At 38.3% G+C, this 24258-nt stretch overlaps 1 protein-coding gene across 2 annotated transcripts in view; it reads right to left on the bottom strand.

Moving 5' to 3' along the window:
- Positions 1–4028: 4028 nt before the first annotated feature.
- Positions 4029–24258, bottom strand: part of WDTC1 (WD and tetratricopeptide repeat protein) — a gene marked incomplete at its 5' end in the record, with an annotated part of 38492 nt that continues 18262 nt past the window's right edge. For both annotated transcript variants that reach the window (XM_051211075.1, XM_012943147.3), the window contains 4 exons: positions 4029–5117; positions 8709–9619; positions 17114–17306; positions 20046–20259. In XM_051211075.1, coding sequence (XP_051071108.1) covers positions 5108–5117; positions 8709–9619; positions 17114–17306; positions 20046–20259 — 1328 coding nt within the window. In that variant the 3' untranslated portion in view covers positions 4029–5107. The remainder of the gene's footprint in view (positions 5118–8708; positions 9620–17113; positions 17307–20045; positions 20260–24258) is intronic.

The following is a 24258-nucleotide window of genomic DNA, read 5'->3' as shown; positions in this document are numbered from 1 at the left end:
ACTTTCTGAATCTTTTATTGATTAAATATGATCGATCTGGTTCTCCGTGATGTGACCCATGTAAATTTGTGCATGCGTTTGTCTGGAAATATTATACCGCCTATAACCATTTTGTTGAATGCACATAAATTTTCTAATCTGTAACCATTCTTGTTCCTTTCTCCCAGCCCATGTCGTCCCATGATATCTTCATACCCAGTGTTGTCCATTACGACTTCGACATTTGAGTCTCCCATCAGAATGGTCACGTCCTTTCCTGGGCACTTCGCTATGATTGATTTCAACCTCTCGTAGAACTGATCCTTATTGTCGTCGTTGCTATCATTGGTGGGTGCATAACATTCATTGTGATTCCCACCTTTATTTTGAAAGATGCTTCGACGATCCTGGGTCCACGAGATTCATATCCTGTAAGTGCTTCACATGCTTCTTTAGATAGCATCGGAGCAACTCCCTGTGTGTGGAAATTTTCTCAATGAACAAAGTACAGCAGCGTCTTTCTCGAATCTGTCGCTTTCTGTCCAGTTTAGGTCCGATGGATTTCACTTATTCCGAGCACCGTCAAGTCGTACCTCCTCATGTCCACAGCTATTTGACTGATCTTCCCGGTTTCCCACATTGTCCGAACATTTCATGTATCTATATCAATCGTTGCTCTGATTAATAGAAGGGGCATCGGTCTCGTAACTTTCGAAGAATATCGGCTTTCAACATGAGGTGTCATAATTCTTCCTTCAACTCACAGAGCAGAGTTTCATTGTTTATTATGGTTAGTGTTTTTATCTAGCAAGGTTGTTTTCTACGCGACGGGGTTGCCAATCGCATGCCCAACCCTCCTCCTTTACCCGTGCTTGGGATCAGCAGTAGCCCTAGAAGGGCTACAGGCTTACTTAAACATATTACTGCCTAATCAAAATGCCCCCAAATGCCCTGGTATGACCGAGAGCGGGGTGGGTTCGCTTTCTCTCTCGAAATACTCTCACACGGCCACGCGTATACAGTCTCTGCCAGGGAAGTCCTACTCAATGCCTTCTGGTAGCGGGGGTGTTGTTTACGAAAATGAGAGGACGAAAAGCGAATGTCCGGCGATTTAACTGGATTCCAAACCAAATCAATGGTGCACACGGGCTCCAGTATCCTGCGGGAAAAAATGGCGTATGAACCAATTTTCGGTCACCGGCAACCATGGGACTGCCTTGTGGGTTAGACCTGGCGTGGTTGTGTACAAGACTGCCGCTCCTTTTTGAGTAACTATCTGAACTCTGACCATGCATTGGTCTGCGCCAATCTTACCTTACTTTTCAGTGGACAACGAAGTGACCGCCACCAACGGATTGATATTAGCAAGCTGATTGCAACTTCTGTTGCAAGTAAGTGTCGAACCGAGCTAGCTTCTAGGCTAGCTACCATTCCACCGAAAAGTATAGATGAGCATTGGTTGCAATTGCATGACGCCATGATAATGGCGAGTAAAGCCTCTTGCGGCTTCGCGAAACGTCCCGCATATAAGCACCGGGTTTCTTCACGTTCCTCACAACTCATTGAAGCCAGTCGGTCTACTCCGAGTGACCGTGAGTTTAACAACAAACAAAGGATGTTACGTAAGGGAATCGAGCAAGGCTTGCGTAAGGACCAAGAAGCCTGGTGGTCGAAGCGTGCTAATGAGTTGGAAGCAGCAGCTGCATCTGGTAATTACCGGAAGCTCTTCCAACTCATCCGAGCCACTGGCAACAAGAAGTCTGGTGTGAGTGAAACAATCTGCGAGGATGATGGGATGCCAATCACTAACGTCCATCGACGTCTTGGACGATGGGCAGAATTCTTCGAAGGGCAGTTCGACTGGCCTGCTGCTCCTGCAACACCGGTCAGACTGTCCTGCCCTCCGTGGCCGGTGACGACTGATCCACCAAATGAGGCGGAAGTCCGCAAGGAACTTCAGCTCTTGAGGCGCTACAAATCACTAGGCCCAGATGACTTACCTCCGACTCTTTTTAAAGATGGTAGTGACTTTCTGGCTAAGGAATTGACGACGTTGTTTACAAAGATTTAGGAACTAGAGAGTATACCAACGTCATGGAATGAGTCGATAGTTGTCCCTATCTTTAAAAAGGGTTCACGTCATTCCTGTAACAACTATCGGAGGACAGGTCTACTTCCCATTGCGTCAAAGCTATTGGCTTCCGTCATATTTCGTAGGTTGTTCAAAACTCGAGAAAGATTGACTCGCAAGGAGTAGGCTGGGTTTCGTTCTGGTCGAGGATGTATTGATCATATCTTCACCCTACGCCAAATGTTAAAACACCGTCATACTTATCACAGGTCAACAATAGTAATGTTTCTTGACATCAGGGCTGCCTTCGATTCGTTGGATATCACTGTTCTCTGGGATTGTCTATTGAAGAAGGGTGTGCCTGAGAAGTTTATTAACATCCTAAAAGCCCTATATACAAACACCTCAGGCAGAGTGAGGGCATACAACCACCTTTCTCCATTGTTCCATTCAAGCAATGGGGTTAGACAGGGTTGCCCAATCTCACCATTCCTCTTCAACTTTGCCATCGACGACATTCTGGAAACAGCTCTGATGGATGTGAGTAATGGCGGTGTGGATCTGTTGCCTGGAGAAAGACTTCTCGACCTTGAGTATGCGGACGATATTGTCTTACTGTGCGATAATGCCCAAGGCATTCAATCCGCACTTAATCAGTTGGCAATCAGTGTCCGTAAGTATGGTATGTGCTTTGCACCTTCTAAGTGAAAAGTACTTTTACAAGACTGGCAGGATTCTAATCCTGTACTCACCCTGGATGGTGAGCAGATAGACGTAGTCGATAAGTTCGTGTATTTGGGTAACTGCATAAGTGCTGGTAGTGGGGTCAGTGATGAGATCAATGCACGTATAGTGAAAGCCAGAGCGGCTTATGCCAATTTGGGCCACCTTTGGCGCCTTCGTGATGTTAGTCTGGCTGTAAAAGGTCGGATCTACAACGCGTCGGTGAGAGCAGTCTTGCTCTATGCTTATGAAACCTGGCCTCTCCGAGTTGAGGACGTTAGAAGACTCTCTGTGTTCGATCATCGCTGTCTCTGAAGGATTGCTGACATCCAGTGGCAACATCATTTTAGTAATGCAGAGGTTCGGCATTGTGTGTTCGAACAGAGACGATAATTCAATTCGTGTCACCATCTTCAAACATCGACTTCGGTGGTTTGGACATGTTCTACGAATGTCGTCACAGAGAGTTCCACATCGTGCATTATTTGCCGACTCTGGGACTGGTTGGAAGAAGCGGAGAGGTGGTCAGTATATGAGATGGTGTCGTGTTATGAAAGAAAGCTGCAAAGGACTGGCTTCTGTTGGTCCTTCACGACTCCCTGGTTGGGGTCCGAGAGATGATGGAACACAGTGGCTAGAGACGTTATTAGATATTGCTCAGAATAGAAGCCAGTGGCGATCCTGCTGTAACCTTCCTTTACTTTCTTCATAAAACGTGGTTGTATCTTCCTTAACCTAAAGATTTCTTCTGGTTGTACCTTTCTGTTTCTCCCATTATTATTATTATTACTACACCATCTTACACTAATCCGTTCTTTTCCTTTTTTTGTTTTACGCTCCTTACCTTCTTTTGCTTCTATTCCCGTTCCCGTTGTTTTGTGTGGCGCATATATATTTGGTGCCCCCTTGTACCAATATTTATGTGTTCAAATAAATAAATAAATAATACTAATCATAATTTAATTATTAGAATCTAGTTAGACAATACAGGCATTTGTTCGTTTCGTATATAATTTACTGAACCAAAACCACAGTACACTTCCATATACTAAATTGTTAGACACATTGAGTGTACCCTCAAACTGAATTGGATAGACAGGTAATCAAACTCGCGATATCGCGGTCAAAACATATTGCTTAAACTATTAAGATTCCCAAAGTACTACCCTGTAAATCACAATACATTTATAGTATAGACTATTTAGTAGTAAAGTGTATTACTTAATGGTTGAAATTTACACTTGACAAGATGAGAGTCATTTGTTACTACAGTAGTTCAGACAGCGGTGTCATAAGGTATACCTGTTAATGACCCAATGTCAAATCTGAGATCAGTTGCAAAAAATTCGACCCAACGTTAAGGAGCGATTAGAATTATCAAGTAGCGTACGTCTCACAAAAGTTAACACGTACAGTGATCAATGATCTTTCCTATATTTTATAACAAATATATTTTCTCTGGTGATTTCATCTCAATAAATAAACTGATAAGTAGTTAATTATTTAGTACATTATACAAAACTATATTTACTCCATTCGATGACGGATCGGTGGACAAAATATCAATTAACAAACTGAAAAATAGTTTATCTCGTTACCATCATCACTATCCTAAAAGACTATTTCATCCTGGTATTCAACAAGTCAATCACTAAGATTTAAAGTAGTTAAGAATTAGTGCTAAATTACTTCCAGACTTTCTTATAAGATCGAAACAATTGCGTGTTTTGGTATATTACTCAGGAGTGGTACTAGTATTCATATGAATGACAATAACAATAATAATGGTAAATAACGAACATATTTAAACCATTTTCAAAAAGTTGACTTTATATTAACAAATATTTGATAAAAAGTTCATGCAAAACAAATTCCACAAATTATTAAGTTTATTATTATCGTTAGCTTAAAAGTATTTCTTACACTTACAAAACTGAACAACAGTCTGTTTTTAATATGAATTAAATGAAATAAGAGGTGGTAGTTTACAGTTAATTCCAGTTACTAAAACAAATAAGTACACATGTACAACCAATTAAGTTAACCACCATGTCATACAATTCTCAATGAACAAAAGAATCGTAATTTGACTATATCAAATTTAATAAAAGACTCTATAAGTGGACACAATGAACAAAAACATAAAAAAAGAACAATAACACAAAGCAATAGAGATCAGCAACACAGAAAAAGTAGCAAAATTAGGTAATAATGAATTTAGTTAGCGGAATTATCATCAAAGTATGCCAGCAAAACACAATATATTGTTTTCTTTTAACAATCGTTATTTGGAATACATCGTGGATGAAGATGGATGTGGGGGAGAGAAGTTATTCAACTGACACTGAACAGATAGATAAACAGAAATTAGTATTTACGTTTTCATACATATAAGTTATGCGATTTATAAAAAAATGTATTTTGTGGACAAAATTCTAATCAAGTAAAATTACACGAATCACATGAGAAATAAAATAAATCACGATATAAATGTCCAGTGGTTTAATTTGAAGATAAAAAGGTTTCGGACAAACATCCCAGCCGTCTAAGTTTATCTGTTCAGGCTATCTAGCAAGAACTTTACAATGAATGGCAAGCAAACGGAATTAGAGTTTTCAAAATTAGTTATTTTAGGAGATACAGCTGTCTGAACCGATGCCCCTTATGACAACCAGAGTAACCACTTATTTAGGTACATGGAGTGCTCGTACAATGTGGGAGACCGGGAGAGTCTTCCAAATTGCTGCAGAAATGAGGAGGTACAACCTGTAGGTGTTTGGAATCAGTGAAACACATTGTAGGCAAGTTGGACAACAACGACTAGCTTCAGGGGAGCTTCTATTATACTTCGGCCATGAAGAAGAAAATGCCTCACATAGATAGGCAGTTACATTGATGCTGTCCGAACAAGAACAAAATGCACTTATAGGATGGGAACCTCATGAACTAAGGATCATCAAAACCTCCTTCAAAACACAGAAAGAGGGCATTACAGTGAACGGCATCCAATGCTATGCATCTACCAACGACTAAAATGAAGGCATTGAAGGTCAATTCTACGATAGGCTGCATTCAATCGTCGAGAAGTGCCCAACAAAGGACTTGACCATCTTGATGGGAGACCTAAACACCAAGGTTGGAATGAAGAACACCGGATATGAAGACATCATGGAATGACATGGGACGGGAGAAGGAAACGGAAATGATGAGAGATTTGCAAACCTATGTGCCTTCAACAAACTGGTCATAGGCGGCACTATATTCCCACATAAACGCATACACAAAACACATGGACTTCACCGGATCACACTACACATAACCAAATCGACCATATCTGCATCAACAGAAAGTTCAGAAGGACAATGGAGGGTATGAGAACCAAGAGAGAAGCTGATATAGCATCAGATCATCATCTGCCGGTCGCCAAGTTAAAATTTAAACTTAAGAAGCACTGGAAACGGGGCGGACAACATCACAAATGTTTAATACGGATTTCCTTTGGGATACTGACAAACTCAACAACTGGAACTCAAAACAACTGTCAACCAACACCAAGGTCAGGACTTTCAATACAAATGTCAAGACAGTTCTACTGTATGGGACGGAAACCTGGAGAACTACGAAAGCCATCATCCAGAAGATACAGGTGTTTATTAACAGTTGTCTACGCAAAATACTTCGGATCCGTTGGCCGAACACTATTAGCAACAACGTACTGTGGGAGAGAACAAACCAGATCCCAGTGGAGGAAGAAATCAGGAAGAAACGCTGGAAGTGGATAGGACACATATTGAGGAAAGCACCCAACCACGTCACAAGTCAAGCCCTCATATGGAGTCCTCAAGGCCAAAGGAGAAGAGGAAGACCAAAGAACACATTACGCCGAGAAATGGAGATAGACATGAGAAAAATGAACAAGAATTGGATGGAACTAGGAAAGAAGTCCGAGGACAGAGTGGGATGGAGGATGCTGGTCGGCGGCCTATACTCTCTTGGGAGTAACAGGCGTAAGTAAGTATGCAATCTGAATACAAACTGGTAGTAGTTGATATACGACAAATGAGTGACCGTCTAGTATGCTACATTGTAAATCATTATGTAATTTGCTCGACCAAAGCCATAATCTTTAGCTCCTGTGGAATGTTACAACGAAACAGATATAATTGGGATTCCGTAAAAAATCTTACTAGTTTAACTATCTGTTTGATTAACCTTAACCGTACCCAGTAGTTTTGTCAAGTAGATTGAAGTTTCATAAAAATAGGGAGCTACATGGCAAGTTAACAAGTAGAAATGCTTCAGAACTCTAGTAGTATAATAAAATTTGACATGAAGTAACGTTATTTTATTACTGACCTACTTAATCGAGGAGTAACACCTGATAATTACAGTGAAGTTAACAACTGGTTAACAATTTTAAATATCTGAACGAGTAGAGTATGCTTATTTCCAATATGTTTCCTCGAGTTGTTTCTGATAGGATATGAATGAACTAACTTCTGCACTAAACAACAATAACCATATAAATACGCCCTTAGAAGCCTTTAGTTGAAACTCAATTTCCTCAATAATGAAGCAAAAAGATATGGATACGAATGTCCGAAATAGTATGTCATGAGTTAGTATCACTTAGTCTTCTCTTAAACGACTTTACTTTAAAAAAATGTAATATAAGAGGTGAATTTAAATAAAAACAATTATTCATAGTGTGTTAAATATAACTGTTAATACAAACGTAAGACAACTTAATTACTAGATTCAAGGCCTACATTATAAATGATCAAACCTTAATTTCTCACTACAAAGTAGCATAGGTTATTGGCTAATAGGTGTTTATCTTCATAGCTGTGTTATGGCCACTTAATTTTGTATTCCTTTAAGCCAACTTCGTGACTTATAAGTTATTCGCATGTCGAATTCGCCTAACTATCAGTCACCAATTTATCCCAAAGATATCAATGATTTTTTTGAAGATTCGACCTATATATGACGAACTTGGTTACGTTCACTAACATCAGATGAGCTGTAAATAGTTTAGCCACTTAAAATCCTTCATGTACGCTACAGAAAACAGAATGGCTATTCTATTCAACGTAATGATGATGAGTACAGTTAACTTTGCATAAGACATTTGAATAACTAATCATCATTAGTTTGACGTCATACATACTGTAATAAATTTATCAGCGTGTTAAAAAGTTCAGTTTTTATTGATGCTTTGGTATTTTAAGAGAAACCCATAACTTTCAACAGGATGAGTTGTTTATATTTCAGGAGTACTTTACTACGTTGAGAGAGAAGTTTAATAGAACTTTAGCAAGAATTTTGAACAACTATATGTTAGTTGTAGAAACGTAGATGATAAACAGCTTTCTTAAGTTGCTTCAGGATAAGCGAATAATAATAATAAGTGACATTTTAAGATACATAAAATATGATGCCTTTCATGATAAACTATAAAATCTACAGCAAAGTGCTTAATTCAAAGAGACAAAGAAAAACGTAGTCACCAGAATTAAATAATTGTCCTAGTTTTTTTTTAAAAAACTTTGACTACTTTTATCTAGATTCACCAGAACAGAAACTTAGCAGTGTGTATGACTCAGATTTGGAGTTGTGAATTTAATCACTTTCCCATGTACTTTCACCTGGACAACCACGTGATATCAGCAGTCTGTTAAAGAAAGAGTTGTGAATTAAAAATGATAACAAGAACCGGCAATTAGTTACAAAGCTACATTGCATCATAATGTGAAAGAATAATTTATTGAACCACAACTTATTTGGATAGCATGCTAAAGAAGATGGCGTTTGTTTTAAAAATTAATAAAGTACCCTGAATTATCGGCCTGAGGATATACATTCTCATTAACGAGAAGAATGGGTTTTTTTTAAATGTACCGAACAGTTCACAATGAAAATGATAAATTCTTACGTGCAAGAGACTTCTGATATACTGTTATCATCGTCTCTATCATCATCCTCTCGATAAGTATTTCTTCGTTCCTCTTGTCCTGGCTCTTCTCGCTCACCATATGTTTCATTTACTGTTGACTGTGAATTGATTGAATGAACTTCAATAGGGAAAAAATCAATTAACCATGGAGTAGTTACAACGTCGGAATCAGAAAAAGTGGCACTAATTGGTATTCTTCGTGTACGAATATGTCTTATATGTCGACTATGACTAGACTGTATTCGACGTGAACGATTACATCTACATTGTGTATTCTTCTTTACTGAAGTAGCATTAGGCTCATCATCATCAGAACTCAAATCACTATTGAATATGATAGCAGCGACTGATGGTTGAAAAGAGGTTTCTTCATCAGTTAAACTTCCTGTTTTTGTTCGTTTTTGCTTAGGTGCTTGAGAACAACCTAACTGACAAGACAAATCAATGGATTCATTCCCAGTACGTTTTTGACTATCAGTTTGACCAACTCCTTCAATGCTTTCATTCACTAAATTCACGTTATTCAGAACAGATTCACTGTGCAATGTGTCGTCAAGACTTCTAGCAGGATGATTGGCATTAGTATGCGTTTCGTTTCCAGAACGTTGCAGTGCAGAATAAGAATCTCTTTCGAAATTGATGTTGTCATGGTTATTATTATGATCATCATCGTCATCATCACTGGATTCATTCTCTTCTTCGTTATTCCGTTCATCAGTACAATCGCGATTTCTCGATCTTCTAGCTCTATTAGAATCAAAATCAAGACCACGAAAATTATAACCCATATTTAACAACATTATTTCCAGAGGATCAGCGTTAGAACGTTGTTGATTCCGTTCAGCTGTTCCAACTTGATCTCTAACAGCTCGTGATTGATCAGGGTCTTCCTGGAAATAAAAGGTCACATTGAATATTCCTCTTAACAAAAATAAATAAATAGATACAAGAAATTCTTTCTCAGATGAAAAAGACGAAAAATCTGTTTTACTATAGTCAAATTCATTTCAACTCTCACCAATCAGAAAGTTGCAACAAGGGAAACAATTTATCTTTACATAAGCGTGATTACGGTTGATAATAAACTATGTAATTCGAAAACGAAGCTATTCAAAAATGTTGGCATGGTGATTACCTAAGTATCACGACTAAAATTAGATTATCATTGACATACTACTCACTTTTTGGTGATAATGATTCACAATAATATCCAAGATCATAGTACATATAGTTTAAAGGCTGTTAGACCCCAAACATAATTGACTTGACGAGCTACAGTGAAAGGTCAGTGTTTATCATGTGACCTTTAATTTGCTCTTTTACTAAAGAACTTTTACCTAATATTTAAATTAGTTTTAATTTCCTGATACACATTACGTTAGTCAGTAGTTCTGTATTTCGGAATATGTTTCGTTGAGAGTCGAAGACGGCCTAAGTTACAGCAGTTTATTTTTATCGAATCAATCGTCTCATTATAAAAAAATGAGTGAATCTACAAATTCCCCTTTAACGTTTATTTGAATGGTGTTAACTAAGAATACAAGACCGTATCGAAAAATGTCGATTATTTCAATGTAGTAAGTTATGAAACTCCGCCTGTAGCTCTTATAGGGTTACTGCCGGTCCCAAGCCCGGGTAAAGGAGGAGGGTTGGGCATGGGGTTAGCGTCCCCATCCCGTAGAAAACTAACTCGCTAAAAAAACGTTTACCAGAAAAAATAATCCGAACCATTTTAACTCTGCCCTGGGAGTTAGAAGGTCTTCATTTAGAAGAATTATGACGCTTCATGGTGAAAGCCGAGCTCCTTCGGAAGCCACGAGGCCGATGCCTCTTCTAACAACCAGAGCAAAAATTTTTATAGGTACATGGAACGTTCGAACAATGTGGGAAACCGGGAAGACCAGTCAAATAGCAATGGAAATGAGGAGATACAACTTAGCAGTACTGGGAATCAGCGAAACCCATTGGACCCAAGCTGGACAGAAAAGGCTAGCTACGGGAGAGATGCTGCTATACTCCGGTCACGAAGAGGAAAATGCTCCACACACTCAGGAGTCGCTCTTATGCTGTCCAAAGTAGCACGAAATGCACTTGTAGGATGGGAATCTCACGGATCCAGAATCATCAAAGCATCATTCAAAACAAAGAAGGAGGGGATCACAATGAATATTATCCAATGTTATGCACCCACCAATGATAGCAACGACGACATTAAAGATCAGTTCTACGAGCGGCTACAGTCAATCATTGAGAAATGCCCAAGGAAGGACCTAACTATTCTGATGGGAGATTTAAATGCCAAAGTCGGAATAGACAACACTGGATATGAAGATATTATGGAACGACATGGACTGGAAGAGAGAAACGAAAATGGAGAAAGATTTGCAAATCTATGTGCATTCAACAAATTGGTCATGGGAGGCACAATATTTCCACACAAGCGTATACACAAAGCTACATGGATCTCACCGGACCACACTACAGAGAACCAAATAGATCATATTTGCATCAACAAAAAATTCCGAAGGGCAATGGAAGATGTGAGAACCAGGAGAGGTGCTGACATAGCTTCAGATCACCACCTAGTTGTGGCCAATTTAAAACTGAAGCTAAAAAAGAACTGGACAACTGGAGAAACAGTAATACAGAGGTTCAACACAGCCTTCCTTCGAGATACTGACAAACTCAATGAATTCAAGATAGCTCTCAACAACAGGTTCCAAGCCTTACAAGATCTACTGAAAGAAGAAGAAACTAGTATGGAGGACAACTGGAAAGGCATCAAGGAAGCATTAACTTCAACGTGTCAAGAGGTTCTGGGTCTAAAGAAATACCATCATAAGGAATGGATCTCTACAGAAACACTGGACAAAATCAAAGAAAGGAAGAACAAGAAGGCAGCAATAAACAACAGCCGAACACGAGCAGGAAAAGTCCAAGCACAAGCTGAATACATAGAAGCAAACAAACAAGTGAAGAAAAGCATTAGAGCCGACAAGAAGAAATACGTGGAAGAACTAGCAACGACGGCAGAAAAAGCTGCTAGAGAAGGAAATATGAAACAACTTTACGATACAACGAAGAAACTAGCAGGGAAATACAGTAAACCAGAGAGACCGGTCAACAACAAGGAAGGCAAGCCAATCACTGAAATTCAACAACAGCAGGACAAATGGGTATAATACTTCGAGGAACTCCTGAATAGGCCGGCTCCAATGAATCCACCGGACATCGAAGCAGCACACATAGATCTTCCTATAGATGTCAACCCACCAACGACGGAAGAAATCAGAATGGCCATCAGACAAATCAAGAACGGGAAAGCAGCAGGACCCGACAATATACCAGCTGAAGCACTGAAATCAGACATCGAAGCAACCACAAACATGCTTTATCTTCTATTCAAAAAGATTTGGGAGGAGAAACAAGTGCCGATGGACTGGAAAGAATGACACCTCATCAAGATTCCAAAGAAAGGAGACCTGAGCAAATGTGAAAACTACAGAGGCATCACACTACTGTCAATACCAGGGAAAGTCTTAAACAGAGTGTTGCTGAACCGGATGAAGGATGCAGTAGACGCCCAACTTCGAGATCAACAAGCTGGATTCCGTAAGGATCGGTCGTGCACAGACCAAATTGCAATACAACGGATCATCGTCGAACAACCAATTAAGTGGAACTCGTCACTGTACATCAACTTCATTGATTATGAAAAGGCATTCGACAGTGTAGATAGGAGGACATTATGGAAACTTCTTCGACACTACGGAGTTCCTGAGAAGATTGTCAATATTATCCGGAACTCATACGACGGACTACAGTGCAAAGTAGTGCATGGAGGACAGCTGACAGATGCATTCCAAGTAAGGACCGGAGTCATACAAGGCTGTTTACTCTCTCCCTTCCTCTTTCTTCTGGTGGTCGACTGGATTATGAAGACCTCGACATCTGAAGGAAAACACGGAATACAATGGACAGCTCAGAATCAATTAGACGATTTGGACTTCGTAGATGACCTAGCCCTCCTATCACGTACACACGAACAGATGCAGATGAAGACAGCCAGTGTAGCAGCAGTCTCTGCATCAGTAAGCCTCAGCATACACAAAGGGAAAACCAAGGTCCTCAAATTCAAAGCGGAAAACACCAATCCAATCACTCTTGATGGCGAAACTCTGGAAGATGTAGAGTCCTTCACATACCTAGGAAGCATCATCGATGAACAAGGAGGTTCAGATGCAGACGTAAAGGCGAGGATCGGCAAAGCAAGGGTCGCATTCCTACAATTGAAGAACATACGGAACTCAAAACAACTTTCAACCAATATCAAAGTGAGAATCTTCAATACGAACGTCAAGGCAGTTCTACTGTATGGAGCTGAAACTTGGAGAACTACAACAACCACAATCAAGAAAGTACAAGTATTTATAAATAGCTGTCTACGCAAGATACTCAACATCCATTGGCCGGATACCATCAGCAATAGCCTTCTGTGGGAGAGAACAAATCAGCTTCCAGCTGAAGAAGAAATTAGGAAAAGACGATGGAAATGGATAGGACATACATTACGCAAATCGTCAAACTGCATCACGAGACAAGCCCTAACTTGGAATCCTGAAGGGAAGCGAAAAAGAGGAAGGCCAAAGAACACATTGCGTCGGATAGTAGAAACAGATATGAAAAGGATGAATAGGAACTGGACGGAGCTAGAAAGGATTGCCCAGGACAGGGTTGGATGGAGAATACTGGTGAGCGGCCTATGCTCCTTCACGAGGAGTAACAGGTGTATGTAAGTAAGTAAGTAAGTAAGTAAGTAAGTAAGTAAGTAAGTAAGTAAGTAAGTAAGTAAGTAAGTAAGTAAGTAAGTAAGTAAGTAGTAAGTAAGTAAGTAAGTAAGTAAGTGAGTAAGTAAGTAAGTGAGTGAGTGAAGTGAGTAAGTGAGTGAGTGAGTGTAAGTGAGTGAGTGAGTGAGTGAGTGAGTGAGTGAGTGAGTGAGTGAGTAAGTGAGTGAGTAAGTGAAGTGAGTGAGTGAGTGAGTGAGTGAGTAAGTAAGTGAGTGAGTGAGTGAGTAAGTGAAGTAAGTAGTAGAGTAAGTGAGTGAGTAAGTAAGTAAGTAAGTAGTAAGTGAGTAAGTGAAGTAAGTAAGTGAGTGAGTAAGTGAGTGAAGTGAAGTGAGTGAGTGAGTGAGTGAGTGAAGTAGTGAAGTGAAGTGAGTGAGTAGTGAGTGAGTAAGTAGTAGTGAGTGAGTGAGTGAGTGAGTGAGTGAGTGAGTGAGTGAGTGAAGTGAGTGAGTGGTGAGTGAGTGAGTGAGTGAGTGAGTAAGTGAGTGGTGAGTAAGTAAGTGAGTAGTAAGTAAGTAAGTAAGTAAGTAAGTAAGTAGTAAGTAAGTAAGTAAGTAAGTAAGTAAGTAAGTAAGTAAGTAAGTAAGTGAGTAAGTAAGTAAGTAAGTAAGTAAGTAAGTAAGTAAGTAAGTAAGTAAGTAAGTAAGTAAGTAAGTTATGAAGGTGAAATCAACACCATCAAATAAGCTATGGATATCATCATCTGACTAAATAAAAATATATGTTAGCCCACTGATTAATTGTCTCTTCAACCAACTAATAAATATCACAAAAACATAACACATAACCTTCAACGATATGAAACCTGAATAGCATGTTTCAATAAAGGGGAAGACAAAATAAACGTCTTTAAAGGTATAGTATGAATCATCTACTAAAATGAGGCTAGTCAATTATATAACACCGTAGCACTATTGATTTTCTATCAGGACTAAAACTTATCATGAATTAGAGATCAGAAATAAAACTAAAATACACTGCAGGTTGAACTACTTCAAAATAAAACAAGTTAATGCAGACTGAATCATTGCATTTGATGTAGTTTAATGTGAGAGGGAACGTTGTGCACGAAATGTCTGGAATATTCAAAGTGGAAAGACATGAATCAAGAAGGAAAATTACATTAAAATCTGTCTTGAATCAGATAAACACCAAATTTGAGCAAATATGGACCTATAATTTTCATATTAAAATTCCAAGAAAATTAACTATATAAAACCAATGTTTTTGAGAGCAAAGATAATCTGTTTTTAAAGGAGTTCATAAAACTAATAAGTGCATAAATTTGAAAAAGTCGACAACGAAAGAATATTATTTTCTATTAAAAAAGAGTATATTTTTAGACATTTCTGGCAAACCGATTTAGTTAATTAATGCGACAATAACAGAAAGGAATGATCACCTATAACTGTTCGAATGAGCTATTTCATTTCTTTAAACAAAAATGAAGCTGTTTTTTCTAATACGATTAGTAAAACCTTCAATATAAAAGTGGATTGTAGAGGAATAAATCCGAGAAGCCATAGCAAATTCCATTACTTCCTGTCCAAATTGTAATATGTATAGATTAGATTTAACGTAATATCCCACTCAGTTAATCAAATCCAACGTGAATAAATAAGAGAGGGTGTCCACTGAAATTTATTAATAAATACACACGTATTATTTAAACAGTAAAATACGTCTTCTCAAACTACATTTTTTCCCATAAATACTGTTTACACATAACCATGTACGGATAAATCACACAATATAGAGATTAAAAAAACACTTAGTGATAACTGTTTGAGTACTGCTGACTAATTTCTATCAACAACTTTAACCGAATAACTGGAAATATTTTGCGTATAAATCACACTAAGTAGATTGATTATGGCCATCAATGGATTGGTGATATGCCCTAGTCAAGTAAGTGTTAATTTTCTTCTGCAACTCTTCTAGTTAATGTAGCAATAACAACGTAATTTGTGATTCGGGATGAGTAATACATAGTCCAACTACCACAGTTTATGTAAGTTGATAAGTTTGATTCTACTCAAACCTATATTGTCCACTTGAAATAATTTCAAATTAATGTCATCAAAAAACAACGATGACTTGAAGGTTTCCATAATTTAACATCTGTACTTTCGATAATCATTCGAAAAGTAGCCAAAAAAGAACTCTCGATTTAAATAGCCAAGTGAAGTTTGAATGAAATGTATGACCAATGAAGGTAAATTATTTCCTTCATTGTTAGCGATAGCCATAATTGTGAATGGACTGGGATTCTTATTACCCAAGAGCCCTAACAGACGAAGGTAGTTTCTTAGGGGGTCACTCTCCGAGCCTTTAGATAAAAAGTATAATCCAAAAGGCAGTGGAACAGAGTTAAGAGATGTAACTCTATGTTAGCCAATGACCAGAACAGGTCCATGCGTTATTCATCCTGTTAGGATCCTGAATCTCATTTGCACCATTGGTTTAAAATCAGGGATTTCCAACTCCCCCAGGTCAATTCTCCGGATTCACTAGCACGGTTTAAGTGCGCAACATTCCCTTTTCAATATCTCACTTTCGCAAATAACAAGAGCACTGCGAAGACACAGAGGGTTGAACTTCCCTAACAGAGGTTAGAAATCCATAGCTATATGAGAGCATTTCGAGAGGGGAAATGGTCTCTCCTACCCTCAACTTTATCAGATAATCTGGGGATAAAGAGACAAAGAAAAGAAGTGCTATTAATAAAAACTTGTAGTTTTATAAATACCATACTATAGAAGTGACAGGAAATAAACCACTCTTATGAAATCCGATGGAATATAAAAGTATTGACAAACGCGATCAATTTTTGATAACTTATTTCACCGTAGAAACTGGACATGGTATCGATAAAGTTTTTCTTAAACTTGGATGACAAAAAATATTAAAATGAACAAGACCGATGTAGAATATGACACCGAAATGTATCAAATCAATATCACTATAATATCAGTTACATAAAATTAAACAGAATTATACAAATGTTTCGTATTTTACTGTAAAATCTAACAAAAAGGATATTATCGAACACCACTGGGACAGATTGCATCCCATGGGTCTTTATCTACCACATTTTACAAAACGTTAGAAATCCCAATCAGAAAATTTACGTGAAGTATGGTCACGCATAAGTACTTTTCACGCTAAGCCTACCGAAATTGACACTAGACACTGTTTGTAACCTCGTAGACTGATCTGTTTTAAATAGTTTTTAATATTGATCTCCTTCAGTGGTTTTACCACGTAGAAGTGGTACTAAGAAGAAACAACTGTCAAATAAATGAAGCTTTTTTTAAAGAATATTCAATCCCAAAATTCATACTTAAAAACTGTACAACAAAGTGCTTAGCTTCGTGTCGTTTATTCTACTCTTGATGGACGACGTAAAAGGACATAGTTTAAGTTACTTGTATTTCTCAAAAATTATAAGTATACACTTAGGAATTGTCCCATTACAACAACAGGCAGGAAAGCTTTTATAACAATTAATATACTATAATTGATCAATAATATTCTTACTTCACAATTCGGTGACCATAGTCTTACAACAGAGTCAATTCCGGAACTTGCCAACAAACAAATAGACGGATGAGGTTGAACACAGTTCACAGTAGAACTGTCAGCTTTCAATATACGCATTATATTAGTTGTATTACGATCCCATATAAAAAATGCACCACAATCAGACCCACCGACAATATATTGCCCATAGCTAAAATAACAAAGTAATTTAAGTTGGTGATCAATGCACTTTTAGAAACTAAATAACTGCTGTTACATATAACGACTAAATAACGAACATAACTAGAATAGTATAACGGTAACATTGTAGTGAAGTAGAACACAGGTGAGGACAACCGAATCATATTTAACACAACATTACAGAGTTAATTAGTAAAATAGAAAAACCATACTATAATACTTAATTTGCAAAATGTTCAATAATTGTCTCGGACTTCATAGTTCTTACATTTCTATACTAATTGCTTTCTATTCCTGTTCTTTATTTCTTGATCTTCCCAATCTTCTGTTGCCAGACATTACATTCCTGACTAGCATTATATACTACTTTTGTTAATATAAGTAGCACGCACCAGAACATCTGCGACAGTGACACTGAGTAATGTACGGTAGAATACTTGATGGAGTATCAGGTTTCATGCTAGCGCACATATCCCTTGTTGGTGAATTAAAGTCTAGTCGAGGATTCCCATTGATTGTTCCCTGAATACTAAACACTAAACGTTGATATTATGTTTCATCTTTATAATTTTATATGTTTATTAATAGTTTCAGCAGCTTTCGATTTCCAAGTCAAGTTTCGAGGGAGTAAGTTTACCTGAATCTAACGAATTATTAAGACATTCAGAGTAGATGAAATTTTATCTACACAATTATTTTAGAGATTTAGCAACAGTCATTTAAACAACTACAACGTAGGACGAGGCACAAGCTGCCACACCTCATTAACACAACAAAATGAACAGCAATTCATAGAAGCAGTTACTTCAATGATAGTAATGCATTGAAACAAAGATTGCATATGAGGATATAATAAGGAGAAAAAATTAGTTCGTGGAAAAAAAGGTATTAAAAAATTTTAATCCCACAGTTTAAGGAAAGACAAAGAGTGTATACACCTACGTCATTGTGATCGATTCTGAGGCATGTTACCCGGAGTCTCCAATCACTAGTTACGTTAGTCGCGCGGACCCCAACCAAGTAGTCTGTATCTACCAACATGACTCAACCTAGAAGTTAGTGATTCTATGGACTGATGCCATGTTTTGGTTTGGCCGCCCCTAATCTTCCATCTGTCTCCAACCCTAGTCAGCATTTCGCGTCGTGGTAGCCGGTGGTTGGGCATGTGTACTACGTGGTCCAACCATCTCAGTCGATAAAGATTCACAACCTCATCAACTGACTTACAATCATTCCCTAATACCTTGCGTCTAAACTCACTATTACTTACCCGGTGATCCCAACAGATGCTGGCAATGTTTCTAAGGCATCTGCGGTCAAATACTAGTAACTTACGAGTATCTTCTACTCTTAAGCAGGTCAGTCCTGAGGCAACAACTCGCATTTAAAGAGAGAGAAATGCATCCCAAACATCCTGGCATTGCTGTTTAGTGCTGCCAAAAGACTACATTTTATCAACGTCTTCATTTGTTATATTTCTCTCTAACGGTTATCACCCAGCTATTCCAATTGCTTAGAAGGCTTGGACACCAAATCACTCGACAAGTCCCTAAATCAGAACACGGTTGAACAGGAAAGAGATTATATTCTAAATAACAAGGTTAGATGGAAGTAAGAAGCACAGTAGGAAAAACGTTAGTATATTTAGTTTTTACATGAGAGGATTTCTAGAGTATTCTCCAAGTATCGACTAGCGCTGATTGGATAAGAATTAGCCAATCAGCGTGCACCAAAGCAATCGTGCATTGAGCATGCTTTAATCCAGTCTATGTCCCGCTAACACCACCAAACAGAACTATGTCATCTGCGTATTCTAAGTCGATAAGTGGACCTCTTAGAAGGAGATCAATGCCCGAGAATTCAGTCGACGAGAACATTATTTCCATCAGTAGGTCTATGATGAAGTTGGACAAAAATGGAGATAGTGGACAGTCTTGATGGATACCACTTGAGATTGCAAAATCAGATGACAGTTCGCCATAAGCTCTCACTCGATTAGTAGTGTTCGGGTAAAGAGTCTTCACAAGGTTTATGCACTTCTGAGGTGCGCCTTTCAATGACAGACATTGCCACAGAACCTCTCGATCAACAGAGTCAAATGCTGCTTTTAAGTCAAGGAAGACCATCATTTTCGGATGCCGATAAGCATGCCTGTGTTCTAAAACCTAACGAATAGTGAATATGTGGTCGATGCAGCCACGACCAGGTCTGAAGCCAGCCTGATTTTCTCGTGTTTGCAGTTCACGTGTCTTAGGCGCCCGATAGTTATTGAGGCTAGTATTTTAGGTGTTAATGATTTAGTTTGAACGTTAACGAAGAACCAATGAAAAGTAGGTAAAATTAGAAAAGCTTAATCCGACCTGAGCTAAGTACCAACACATTCGTTGTCGAGTTTCTGGGTTACGTTTGTGGATATCGAGAATTCTATAAGCACAACAGTCAGTTTATGATAAAAATGTTGATGTGAAAAATAACATAACTATTACGTCCCCTTTATCCATACATTCAGGGTTCCACAAAGTGATCTATGATGATTACTGACGGACACATTGTTATCCCAACACACATCAAATTCATTTAAAAAGAAAAAATACCTAACAGTAAACAAATATTTCAAAAACATGCTACTGCCTTTAAAATTATCCATCGTCAGGTAACTGCTTTACAAGACAAATCATGAAGATTGTCAAGTCAACTTGTTCATAAAATAAAACCATTGATACATCATTACTATGCACCAGTGAATTACCTCCCAAAGAAATTTGCTTCTTTAATATCTGTTATTGAATTGCAATGACCAATATAAGATGCTGAAAAGTCGATGGCATTTTTTCGCCTTTCTCTTTCATCCTCTTCTATCCACATTCGATTACATGAGCAGTTTAAACAAGCACATAGTCTTGGATTTATTTGATTGTCAAGACTGGGATGATGCCAAGATTCTGAAGATATTTGTTCACATACTAGAAAGAAGAAAATTAGACAAAGTTAACTCTCATTTTAAAGAAAATTCTTATCCTGTTAGATGTAAAGGATGTTATGAGATATGTAAAATAAAAATCACTAGGTTCTGTAGTTGACGATGGTTAATATCTGAATTTTAACCTGAGTCATGGGTTTAATGAGATTTACAGAGATAATTATTACATTTAACACACACGCACAATAAACACGGTCAGTAGAGTAATATATGGACGCCAACATAATCATTGGGCAATAACCCAGTTTGATTTTCACTATTTATTCGAAGCATACAAATTTTGGTGTAAAATTGCACGAAAAAATGGGCCACACGAATGAAGTGTTAGTATTGTAAAGAACTAGAAGAGAGAAGGGTAGTAAAGTCAATTAATAAATCAACTAGAATAGCATTTATTGATAAAGTTCAGTTAAAAAACGTTCAAAAAGTTTCCTTAATTAACTCGTTTTTATGAAGAGTATAACTGAAAATTACAGCTGAATTGGTACTGGCTTATTTTCTGAGCCGAACCGAATGACGTCATAAACCACTGAATTGTAAAATCTCTAGGACCACAGCAAAAGTAACGGATTGACAGATACAAAACATACACCGCTTTCTTTCAGACTATATTACCATGTTATAAAATGCTGTTGTAAAAATGAGATAGATCCTTCATTTTATTGTTTTTTATGAATGATGAATTGTATTACAATATCTACTACTCCTACATTTACGTGTAATAAATATTATTCATATTCTATTCCGAAATATATTCTGATGAACTCTAAGACCGCTTAGTCAGCATTTACCAACTCAATATTTTGGGAAGATATTTCAATTGACCAACGAGTGTAAGCAAGACAAAGTAATAATGAGTTTGTGGGTTTCACTACCAAGGTTTGACTTCACAATTTCACATAAATTGAGCGTTGGGTAGATTGTTATTAATAAAAATAATATATTTGTAATATCCAGATGAGTAGAAAATTACTCATTGGGGTATTAAAAAATTATTTTTATTAAAAGCAATAATGAATTTTAATTTGGTGGAACATAAATGGAATATAATAAAAATGGGTCTCTCTAATCAATTGATGTTATAGAATAGATATGTAGCTTATATAATGTTGATATAGTTAGGAAGAATTGAATTAAATGAACTTAATTTGTTCTTACAGAACCTATTGAAAGTTCTAATGCACCCAAACATACTTTCGATTAAATAAAACGATTAATTGATGACTGTGCTTAATACACACATAAAAAACAAGAACTAAAATAAGCCACGTTTAGCAGCCGTAAAGTAAACCAGAATAAACTGCTGCGCAGTATACTTGTCCCTTAATCGATAGACGGATATTTTCCTTCGCCATAGGTGACGTAAACCGAAAAAGGCTAAACGACCTTTCTGAATCCGTATAGAAATTTCGTCAGACACCAATCCACTAGGGCTGATCAGACTTCCAAGATAAGTGAAGTTGTCGACGCGTTCGACTACTTCATTCTTTATTCTTAGTTCAGGTGTTGATACAGTCCAGTTTTGAAGCAATAATTAGCATTTAGAGGAATAAAAACGCATCACAAACATCCTGGCATTGTTGTTTAGTGCTACCAACCAACGAATCGTTGAGCGGTAAACTCGCCCTTTGGTTAAAAGATGGATATCTCGCTTACGCCACAGGTGACGCAAGTTAGCGAAAGTCGATAAAGCTTTTCGAATCAGTGCAGAGATTTCGTCAGACCTCAGGACAAACGAAACACCCAAGATAAGTTAAGTAGTCGATGCGTTCAACTACTACACTCACCATCATTAGTTCAGCCTATGACGCAAGCCAATCCTGAAGTGACATTCTACATTTGCAGGGAGAGAACCGCATCCCAAACATGTTTAGATTGTTACTTAAGGTGGTTGGAGGATTGTATTTTGTCTGTGTCTTCACCAAGCAGAACAATATCAGCTGGGTATTGTAAGTCAACAAGTGAATCTCCTCGCGATTAACGGAGTTGAATGCTGTCTTACGGTCAAGGGATACACCTACAGTTGGACGTCGAAAAGTATGTCTATGTTTCAGAATCTGCCGGGTGGTGAATACTTGGTGTATACATTAAAGTCCAGATCTGAAACCAGACCAGTTTACTCGGGTTCGCTCCTCACGAGCTCTAGTTAGACGTCGAGATATCATTTTAGACACTATAAGCTAAATTAATTCCTCTGTGATTGTCGTATGAGGATTCTTGACGATCAACGATCGAGGTAGTAAGGTAAACCATAAAGTTAGGGAAAAATACTGGATCTGAGCAGCATCTACCGCACTGTCAGATGTTCGAAAACCCGTCCCATCAGGCTCTGAACATGATGAAGGGCGAAGTTTTCTGAAGCACAGGCTGATAAGAAGCCTACGCAATGATCACGAACAGTGGTGGGCTGCGAAAACAAGAGGGATGGAGAGTCCCGTATCAACAACTTGCATTTAGAGGGGGAGAAATGCATCCCAAACATTCTGGCATTGTTGTTTATTGCTACCAAAAGACTCTGCATTTTATCAGCGTCTTCACCAAACAGAACTATGTCATCTGCGTATTCTAAGTCGATAAGTGGACCTCTTAGAAGGAGATCAATGCCCGAGAATTCAGTCGACGAGAACATTATTTCCATCAGTAGGTCTATGATGAAGTTGGACAAAAATGGAGATAGTGGACAGTCTTGATGGATACCACTTGAGATTGCAAAATCAGATGACAGTTCGCCATAAGCTCTCACTCGATTAGTAGTGTTCGGGTAAAGAGTCTTCACAAGGTTTATGCACTTCTGAGGTGCGCCTTTCAATGACAGACATTGCCACAGAACCTCTCGATCAACAGAGTCAAATGCTGCTTTTAAGTCAAGGAAGACCATCATTTTCGGATGCCGATAAGCATGCCTGTGTTCTAAAACCTAACGAATAGTGAATATGTGGTCGATGCAGCCACGACCAGGTCTGAAGCCAGCCTGATTTTCTCGTGTTTGTAGTTCATCAGTCTTTGTTAAGCATCCGATAATTATTGAGACTAGTACTTTAGATGATATATTAGGCAAACTAATCGCTCTATGATTATCACAGAATGATTTTGATCCGTTCTTATATATTCGGACAATCAGTGACTGCGACCAGACTTTAGTCAAACTAATCTCTAGGACTGGACCACAATAATTAAAGACCTCTGGAGCCAATTCAATGAGGAGCAAGCAAATGCCTGCCCGTATTAGAGCATGATCGGAGTCCAAGCAGGTATTCCAGAACGAGCGAAAATGTTTTATCGACACAGCATACATCAATGGTACGAGATTCTAGGGTTTTAGCCAAGGAGGCCTGTGGCCGACTTGATACACAGTGCATACGTTGAAGGCTCCAATGTGTAGTTTGGAGCGAGGTTTTAGTAGACCTGGGACAGGGTTTTACGCACTAGAATCGTTGGCCATGGTGACACTTGAGGAGGAAGTAAGAGAGGAAGATTAGAGTTGAAAGTCGAGGTAGGAGTAATAATAGGAATTGAAGAGAGTGATTGATCATGAATACAGTGATCTTGAGTACTGTTAGAGGTATGAGGATAGTTATCACTTCCCGATTTCCCACACCGTGGAAGGGTTCCTCTGGAGGTACCTGAAAAGGAAATTGGGTTAGAGGTGGTCTTAGTGAACTAAGAGCGTGACCACAGTGCCCAAGGGACAACTGCTTGAGGTCGGTCACACACGACCTTTTTGTGGGCAATTTTCGTGTTAGCTCCGTACTTATTGAGACCTTACCGCCGGAGAAGGAAATCCGTGGGATAAGGCGAGGTGTGCATTTTTAGGGTCGACCTTTTCTAACCTCACCCCGTCTTTGTTTTTTTATTTCAACACAAATCTCATTTGATATGTGTGAGGGCTGTGATACTGCCCGGGTGCCCAAACCGAAGCAGGTGGTTTTTTAGGGGGCCACATCCCGAGCCTTCGACCCAAAAGTCTGATCCACAAGGCAGT

The sequence above is a fragment of the Schistosoma haematobium genome, chromosome ZW (assembly GCF_000699445.3).
Source record: "Schistosoma haematobium chromosome ZW, whole genome shotgun sequence".
Taxonomy (NCBI): Eukaryota; Metazoa; Platyhelminthes; class Trematoda; order Strigeidida; family Schistosomatidae; genus Schistosoma; species Schistosoma haematobium.
This window is presented reverse-complemented; position numbering and strand designations above follow the sequence as displayed.